The sequence below is a fragment of the Cicer arietinum genome, chromosome 2, assembly GCF_000331145.2.
Source record: "Cicer arietinum cultivar CDC Frontier isolate Library 1 chromosome 2, Cicar.CDCFrontier_v2.0, whole genome shotgun sequence".
NCBI lineage: Eukaryota > Viridiplantae > Streptophyta > Magnoliopsida > Fabales > Fabaceae > Cicer > Cicer arietinum.
The window spans coordinates 1,280,981-1,291,232 of record NC_021161.2 but is presented as its reverse complement, the minus strand read 5'-3'; the positions used below and the strand labels follow the sequence as shown (position 1 = coordinate 1,291,232).

Genomic DNA, 10,252 nt, shown 5'->3' with positions numbered 1-10,252 from the left:
TCCTGCTTCATGTCTATTTTGGACATGATTTGTTTAATTGCCTAACTTTTGCAAGAAACAATAATGTGTATTTGTCCAAAAGTTAGCAATTTAATGTCTTTAAAGTGTTGAATTAATAGTACATTGGTGAGGCTTTCTAGCTCAAATGCAACCATTTTAATGGGTTTGATAAACTATTATATTCAACAATATGAAATGTGAAAAAGAAAAAGTTTTTTTATTTATAATTTTCTTGCTTAATTAAATAGTTAAGAAAATGAACCATAATCTCTTAATTATGAATTTGAGTCCCCTGCAACCGCTATATGAACCAGCCGTCGTAGGAACCGTTAGATTATACCAATTGTATAATAGGATTCATGAATATAAGGTCCATCAAAATTTTGACAACACAAGATTGAACGAAATTTTATTGGTTCAATTTTTTTCGTCCAATTTTTTTTTTTTTTTTTTTGATTTACACTTTATTAATTGGTTTTATTGGTTCAGTTGTGGACATTAAACGAAATTAGAAAGATAGGTGAAGAATCTATTGGAATGCCAATATATAATAAGCCAAAAAATACCAGCAACATTCTGTGATGGTATTAGAAGTGTAAGTATTTCCTTTTCAATGGACTTGAACTTTAATTTATCACTCCTTGAAGAAACAAATTCAAGCCTCTTCATTTGATTAGGAATTAGTAAATCTCACTTCTCAAGGTTATAAGATGATTTCATCTTGCACACTGACATTAAGAATCTTGTGTGGAAGAACAATGCTGTTGACCACCACTAGTTCATCTTCAACTGCCACACCTTCTCCTGAAGTTATTATTATAAAAGGAGAAAAGAGGAACTAAGGTCAATACTAACAAATGCAATGTGCATAGAAGAATTTGAACAAATTAGTATTACTCGGCAACAAGCTATTTAGTACAGTGTTGTTTAATAGCAACTATAGTGGACCTATAGGGCTGTAGCCAATGTTATGAATTGTGGATCGTGGAAATTAAGGTAGCAAATTCCAGTATACTACAACACTATAGCACAACACTTTGTACACAATAGCGTATCACAGAACAATGACGCTTTCTTCAAATTAAGCTACGCTCTAACGACCGCTATAGACGCTATTTGACAACACTAGTCATAGCATTGTAGAATTTGAACAAATCACTATTTTCTGTCATCTGTGATTGATAACACTAAACTAGACATCAACTTTAAGAACCAGTAATATCGAATAAACAAAAGGAAAGTAAGTAGGGAAGGGTGTGTACCTAGAATTGTTATGCCAAGCTTTGCATTGTAATCACCATCAGCCTAAATGAACCATTCAATTAATTCATATTGGTCAGCAACAGTATGGCTGAATGGTTAAAACCAACCACAAACGATTGAAGAAATTTTTCATGGTCAATTAAAATTGGAAATCTCTCATATACTTATTTTCCAAACTTTTTATTTTTAAAATTTTCTCTATTTTTTATTGTCATTATCACTAGTAAATAAAATGCAATGAACTTGCCTGTACACGTGACCATCTACCGAGCGACGACTTCCATCCAACAATAGAATTTATGACTACAGCATTTTCCTGTCAAGGAAAAAAACATATTTTGTTCATATATTGAAGATATCACACATCTTAGGGGGCCCATTTACTTACTAACATTTTAAATTTTCATTTTCAAATATTAATCTGTATGTGGGTGGCTAGAATGACATTTGATTATGAATTTTTCATTTTAATTGTGATAAAAAGAAGATGGAAGCTAACTTGAGAGAATGCATTTCTGAAAACAGTGTTTTCTTTTAACATTTTTCAGAATTTTCAAACAAATGCAATATTCATAATGTTTTCTCCAATGTTCATTTTATTAGTGGAAATAAAAACAGGAAACACCAGAACAGAACGGACCCTTAGGCATCCAATTCCATACCTTAATTTCAACATCGTCCAAAATTATACAACTGATTAACCTGACACCAGCACCAACACGAACATTTGCCGAGATAGAAACATTAGGACCAATCTGTTCAAAAAAGAAAAACTTAATTTATAATTCATGCAAAATTATTCAGATCCATATAACCAAATTTTTTTGTTTTATCCTTTAAAGAATATTATAAGATATTGCAATTCATTAACCATCTACCTAACATAAGTAACCACAATTTTCAGGTGTTCAAATATACATGATATTAATTAACTATCCAAATTGAGTTCGAATATACATGATTTTTAGGTGCTCAAATACACATATTATCTATTATTTAACTGCAATTTGTGCACAAATATACACCTAAATATTGTAGTTAATGACGTTCAAAATCGTGGTTTATTATGCTCAATGGATGTTTAATGAGTTGCAATATCTTATTACATTCATTAACCATCCATTATACTTAATTAACCATATATTTACTGTTTAAATTAACCTCAGCACTTCAGAAGTTTATAACATTCAATCTTTAGTAGGTTACAGCAGAAAATGTACATGAACTTTTGCAAATGGATGAATGGAACTACCTTTGCAGATGGATGAACTTTGGCAGATGGATGAATATATGCATCACCAACAATTGTAGCATTCTTTATACCATCTCCACTGGCCAAAAGATGGGGAGAAGTATGCCTGAACTGAGCAAGATACAACTCCGAGCATCTCAAAGACAGGCTGCTCACGCCAAGTGTATATGGTAAGTAAAATCCAATAACGGTCCAACATTAAAGGTTAAAGCAATGTTAAGATACTGAGTAACCTTACCCTGGAGTTTTAATTTGCTCCCAGAAATCATTTGTCTCATATGTATACAATTTCTTCTTTCCAGCTAGAGGTGATAGTATATCTTGATCCAGTCTTACAAAATCTTTAGGAAGAGTCCTGAAGGGAAAATATATACATGAGGCCTTGAAGATATTGCATTTTTCAGAGGGAGGAAACAAAAATTGATTTGTATTATACTGAGAAACATTATTTTAATTTCTAAAAGAGAAAATGTAAGTAGTAGGGTGTAGAGACTCTTTCGCGCTTCAAACTCGAAACTCTACGTGAACTCATAGATTCTCTTTAGACTTGACTTGTGAAGTTGCAAGAGTTTACTTGATACAAAAATAATGTTTAAAACATATATTACGATCGACAACATTTTGTACTAAATACAACATCGCAGAAAAATATAACTTTTTTCAAATTCTGCTACGCTATAACTGCTATTTAACAAGACTCTTGTGGAGCATAATCATTGTAGGCATATGTAGGGGAAAGTAGCCATTATGCTGTAGACTTGTCCGGTCATCATCAAAATAGCAATTCGATGTGTCTGTATGAGTCTATGTTGACTCTACCCAAGTTTACACAAAATAAATTTTGTTAGCAAGTTAACTTGATTTTGATTCCTAGAGTCGTAACTCGTAAACTCATACAATACTAGGAGTTAACTCGAGAGTTTGACAATCATGAACATTTGAACCAATATGTTTGGGGCATGAATCCATATATGCCATTAAAAAAATTGTCATGAATTTTACTAAAGAAATAAATAAATGCCATTTAATCAACCTTGTCGCAGATTGGAGAGCTTCAAAGCTGGAAAGACGTCGTAGGTTAGCTGTGGGGCAGTCAACAAAAACAAGTCAATTTTAAATGGTTCAAGTTTATCATGAATTGAAAACAAAATAAGCAAAAGTATGATTGATGCTTGTAAAATTCTGGTGGAAAGAAACAAACCTCTTCCTTCTCGGTTTATTGATACATCCTCGATGGCAGCAAAAATGTCAGGTGTGAAAATGTATACACCGCAATTTATCAAATCGCTAACCTGCATAATGCAAATGGTTATTCTTCTCTAGGCATAGTCAGAAGCAAAAAATAACATAACTTATACCAGCGACGGAATTTTTTCTTTTCCTTGGGAGGAAATTTTTAAAAAATATCATAAATGAAGAGAAAAAACCAAAGTAATACTCACAAATGTCTCAGGTTTCTCAGTATAATGCAGCAACTCATGAGTGTCTGGGTCAGCAACCAACTCACCGAATTGGTTAGCAAATTCAGCCGAAACCTAGACAAGAAAAAAAAAAGACATATATCATTGCTATGTCGCACCCAAACTTTAGATTGAGGATACGTCCGGTGCTTGACATGTTTTAGTGTTTGATGTGTGTCAGTGTTTGACTCGATAAGACATTAATACACGTGGTTATACTCAATCACTTTTATTTTCTTAAATTATCACCAGTGTACATGTCAATGTCGTCTCTGGTGTTAGTGCTTCAAGGGCCATCTGTATGTATTTAAATGCACATGAATATATCAAAATACCAAATTTTATTTATGCACAAACCTTGATTACCAACATTGTTCCCATCCCACCATACTTTATATGAGCATCTGCAAAACGAGACATGAAATATTTCACTAGCGCTGTATTTTTCAAGAGCTATCGTGACTTAATCGCAACATGCTTACCGAGCATGGATGATAGTGGAAAACTACAGCAAACATCACAATTTAGCAGAAAGATATGTGACTGCAATCAAAATGTAACCTATCTGTTAGAACATAGATATATGTAAACATTCAAATAAAAAGTTAAACAACATAATGCGAAAGCGGTCATAAAAGTGATGTTCCTAACTGGACTGTCTTCCATGATTATATCTCGAAAGTAGTAAAGTCCACCAGCTGAGCCATGTGGTTTATCCTCCTTCAAATATCTAGATTGATATTAGTAACAGACTATGGTCAGATTCATCATTTAACAAAACATACAAGCTTACATTTTTATTATCATCATTGTTAAAGCTTCATAGTAATGCAGTAATCACCTTACTGGTAATTTCAGCTCATTCGAAATTGAAGAGACATATAGAGCGAATTCTCGCTCCTCATGGAATCCAACAAGATATATTTGAGCCAAATTGGGTATCTGTACAAGACAAAACAAGCAAAGAAAAACACACCAAACCTTTTAGGTTATAACTTATATCATCATCTCTTTTCTACATGAATAACCAAGCTAAGATTCAATTTCAATTATAGACCAATGGCGACCACATATTTTACATATATCAATGAAAATATTAAATTTAAAAACCATGTTTCCTTTAAATACATATAAAATCACGACCATTCAACTTTGAAGGACTAAAAAAACCAGTTTTTGTATTTTACGAACGAAATTTAATAAAAAATTTGTAAGACCTTAATTGAATGATTATGATTTTAAAGTTAAAGGGGTGTGCACTCTTACTGTAAATTAGTTTTGCAGTGACATCTAATAAGAATTCACTACTTTGTCAGTTCATACAATCATTTTCAAAATACATTTATAAAAGTCAAACAGCGATGCAGAACAATGAACTCTGATTGAATGTCAGTGTAAAATCAATTTACATCGACAATATATGTCCTTTAAACTCATGATTTAATAATGACCATCAACATATTTAACCCTATATATATGAGAAAAAAATTTGTGCACTATCGGTATAAGCCAATTTTACACAAACAGATCGATTTTGTCATCTCACTACACCATTGTAACTGTCACCATAAAATAATTACACAATCAATGACTTGAGTTGGTTGTCAAGAGCATGCCCATTAAACTCTCTCTCTCTCAATACACACACACACACAAAAAGTAAAGTATGCAAGTCAACATTGAAATTGAAGTCCCTCTAAGATTTCTCAATTTAATAAAAAAACAATGTGAATGAAGGGTAATTGAGGGGAAAAAAAAAGAAGCAAACCCTTTTACAAGCAGAAATTGGATGATGAACCATTGGTTGTCCAGCCAAAGGAAAAAGGGGTTTTGGAGTATTGAACGAAAGAGGTCGAAATCTAGTCCCTGCATAAACAAACAATTTGCTCAAAAATAAAAATAAAAATAAAAATTGAAAAACCCAAAATCACAAATGAGAAAAAGATTAGAATTTGAATCATAAAAGAAAGAAAGAAGCTAAATACCTTTGGTGGGTCCACCCACCATAATCACAGCAACAACTTTGTCTGAACTATCCATGAAGAAAGCACAGATCTTTGAACTAAAAATTCAAACTTGACAATGTTTTATTGAATTATGGAGTTGGAGATTCAATAAAGTATTGGTCAAATACTAAGGTTTATGTGTTTTGGTTTTTGAGGTTCAAAGTTTAAGATGCACGGTTGTAGAGACAGAGCCAGATAAGATACATCAATTTCATGAATTCGTGTCCACATTGTATTTACTGCGCTCACTGTTTTCACTCATATAACTTTTATATAATATAATTATTATTATTTATTATATCTTAATATATTTATTTGGTGAATTGTTTTTCAAGAGTTCATATGGACTAAAGTAGACCATGTTAATCTAAAATTGAGATTCTTGACTCCACGCTGATATTTGAACTCGTGTTTTCGTAGAGTATATAAGCTAAATGCTTATCAATTAGATTAATCTTTATTAAAATTATTTTTAAGTTTATTTATTTTATAACAAAATGATAAATATAATTAAAATGTATTTATGTTGTTGATGTATAGTTTTTTTTAAATAGAAAATTTTATTAATCAGCTAAATTAGTTGCGATAAAAAGTGCGGATATCCAAAATATAATATTCCAAAATTAAAGTAAATTTGGATAGAGTATGATCATATGTATTGAAAGTTATTTTTCACATGAACAACTACATATAAAGGAAATAGAAAAACAAAATTGCTACAATAAACAATAATAGAACCCATATAAGAATTGTTTGGAAAAGATGCAATAAAGACTATACATCAACAACATAAAACTTTACAAGGATTGCAAAAATTGATCCAACAGCATCAGAATCTTTAATAAGATCAACATTTATGCTATTATCTGTAAAACTCTTTAAAAAAAATTAACACTCATTTTTCACCCCTCTTTCGAAACTTTACAAAATTCTTTCTTACATTCGAAAGTATCATAATATTCGAAATAGAAAAGTAAGTATCATTTGAAAATTTGAAATGTTCGAAATAATGTTTTCCAGAAATTGTTGAAACTTTCGAATGTTTTGAAACTTTTGAAATAAATTTTCGAATTTTTTGAAATGAAATTTTTTTTAGATTTTTCAACTTTTCGAAGTTATGATGTTGGAAATGATGTTTTTTCAAAAATTGTTGAAACTTTCAAACTTTTTAAAATTTTTGAAATGAAGATTTTCCAAATATTGTTGAAACTTTCTAACATTTTAGAAAATTTCAAAATGAAAGTTTCAAACTTTCGAACATTTTAAAATTTTCGAAATGGAACCTTGCAGAAATTTCAAAACTTTAGAATTTTAGAAACTTTTGAAATTAACAATTTATTAAAGATTTTCATATTTTTCAATAAACTTTTCATTTATATATTTTTCCATTTTTATAAACTTTTCATTTTTTTAATTAACAAACTTTTCATTTTTTAACATTTCGAAAATTTCATATTGATGGAAATTTTCAAAATTCTGGAAGAAAAAAACCTATTTCGAAAATTTAATATTGTTGTAAAGGTTCAAAAATTTCAAAAATAATTATTTCGAAATTATAAAAAGTTCGAAATTAAGAAAAATTACTTACTTTTTATATTTTGAAAATTCGTAAACTTTCGAATAGTGGGGTAATTTCGGTAAAGTTTCGAAAGATGAGATGAAAAATGAGTGTTAAATTTTTTAAGGATTTTATAGATAATAAAAAATGACAAAAATATAATTTCAAATGAGATTGAGGGAATGAGAAGTTAAGGTGTGGGGTGCATGGTAGAAACCTCCGAAAATTGTTTAATGCTTTCATGACTTGGGCCTTGTTGGGCTTTTTCAAGCATCTTGAAGATTCTATCTTGAGATGAAAAAGAAATGTTAACCCTTTTATTTATTAAATGCAATCAACTATAAGCAAAAACATATGCCTACTCTTACGTCTAAATTTGAAATAAGGCATTATTAAAAATCTCAACAAAGATGTAGAGAAGTTGCGATGTTTGTTAATAAATAATTTAATGTTTGTTTTTCAAATGAAAAATAAATGATGTGGCAATATGTGATGTGATAGTTATGAAAACAATTCATTTAGTAATTTGACAAAAAAAAAGTCAATCAAATAGGACATACAAATAAATATACTTTTGGGCATTATGATGAAAAGTCAATCAAATTTACTATTCAGATAATGGTTCAAATGAAAAATATGACGAGCACATATGTATTTTTCTACACTATTTATTGTTAGACAACTTTTTCCAAAAAACTAAATTGTTTGACATTTTATCTGGTTTATCAACATTATCAAAGTTATGGTCTCTTTCTTGGGAGGAAAATCATATAAATATGAAAGATAGAGAGTAAACTGACACTCATGAGATTTCATGTCAAGGACATTGAATTAATTGAAAAAAATTGTATAAAATAAATACACAATACTTTATTTATAGATTCATAGATTAACTATTAACTACTTGTTAACAAGTTTGAATTAACTCTTAAAAGGATTTGCAATTAAACTATTTAACCTATTGTCTACTTGCTCTTATATTTCTAACAACAACAAAAAACCATTAAATTAGACTTTTATTTTTCTCTTTATAAATCAGGCTTAGAGTTATTTCTATAATATTATTGGATGATAACATGTCATTATTAAAAAAATTCTTGAATGAAAAACAGAGTTGATAGACTAAGTTAATTAAATTCAAGTTACTATGATTGTTAATATTTTTATACATTAGTTTATGTATATATAGTAGTTGAGAATGAAAGATAATAAGAGTGCAACTAACTTTCAGTTACATCTAACTAAATTGACAAATAATTCGTGAAGTGTCACCATTATGCTTCATGCTACTTACTATACGCACATGCTTAGTGGTTTACAAAATGTTCTTGCCTTTCATGTTCCATGTAATTTGAACCTAGGAGATAGCCATATTTAATTCTATTAAAATATTTGGTTTTTTTTTTTATTTTAATTTTTTGATTTTAAGGTGAATAATATTTTTTAAATTCAGAATTTAGTTGAAAAATAAATATAATTTAATTAAAAATTATTTTCGTCAATATTTGATTTAAAATTTTCTAAATGATTCGTCTCTCTAATCAATTGAGTTTCATCATCTTTATTAAAAAAATATCTAATAGTTACCACTTTACTTCCTCATTAGTATATCTCGTACCATTTGTTTCTTTAGTATCCTTATCTTTCAAAAAATGTAGTAATATCTTCGAGTTATGAGTAACTATGAGATTATTAACTTTGACAATAACATTGAATATGTCATACAAGTCACCATAGTCTTTGAATGTAAATTTGATTTTAAATCAAAGTGAATCTGATGCTTTTGAATAGTGTTATCCTTTGCTTTTGTGGGAGGAAAACTATGATAAAGATTTAAAGAAAAAATAAAAACGTGAATTGTGGTTGCGTATTTGGAAAATAATATTTAAATGTTCATTTTTTTTAATTACTTTGATTGTTTATATCTTCTATTTTGTTTGAGGGGGGTTTTATTCAAAAAAACAAATTATTTTGTGTTGATTTTTTCATTGTTATGATTTCTATCGTCTTGTTAAAATTTCTTCTTTCATTGGCGATTTAAGTTTGAGTGAATAAAAAGATTTTCCGATTTGGTGCATTGTAATGGAAGAGTTTTCTAACTTTAAATAATTAATTAAAAAAATATCAAAATATTCAACAACATTATCGAGGAAAAGTAACAATATTTCATTATTAAAAAATAAGTAGATTCTTAAGATTTGATCATGTGGCAATTAACTGAAATTTACGGATGAACTAACTTAATTAATGGTGAAAGAAATTATAGACTATTTTGAAATTATTACTAAGTGAAAAATTAGGTTGATACAAGTTAACAAGGTCACACGCGCAAAATTGAATATTTACTCATTAATAATAATAAAAGTTACAATATTGTATATAATTATTTAAAACAATCAATTTTTCGATTAAAAAGGAATATTAAATTGCAAATAAAATAGTTTAAACGAATGACAAAATTGAAAGGAAAAAAAAAATTATACCAAAACTTAGTATCCTTTAATATATAACCATAAATACTTTTTAAAAAATCAATAACATAATTAAAGTTTAATTGTAATTTTAGTTCATCAATTTTTACGGATTCACGAAGTTGGTCTTTCTATTTTAAAAATCGATAGTTTTGGTCTCTTCCTCTGATTTTTTAACTAAAAAATATAACGTGAAATACTTTAAATAACTTGACATATAATACGGTAATATAAAATGATTA

At 28.8% G+C, this 10,252-nt stretch overlaps 1 protein-coding gene across 1 annotated transcript; it reads right to left on the bottom strand.

The window, feature by feature from the left end:
• Positions 1 to 521: 521 nt before the first annotated feature.
• On the bottom strand, positions 522 to 6,229 carry LOC101499117 (uncharacterized). Its single transcript, XM_004489289.4, has 15 exons — positions 5,961 to 6,229; positions 5,744 to 5,841; positions 4,817 to 4,917; positions 4,627 to 4,705; positions 4,458 to 4,518; positions 4,333 to 4,379; positions 3,958 to 4,050; positions 3,717 to 3,807; positions 3,549 to 3,597; positions 2,754 to 2,870; positions 2,516 to 2,663; positions 1,926 to 2,018; positions 1,511 to 1,579; positions 1,263 to 1,305; positions 522 to 804 (listed from the first exon to the last, which is right to left on the bottom strand). Exons 1-15 carry the CDS (start codon positions 6,013 to 6,015, stop codon positions 704 to 706), a joined length of 1,245 nt encoding a protein of 414 aa, XP_004489346.1. The 5' UTR covers positions 6,016 to 6,229; the 3' UTR covers positions 522 to 703.
• Positions 6,230 to 10,252: the final 4,023 nt, after the last annotated feature.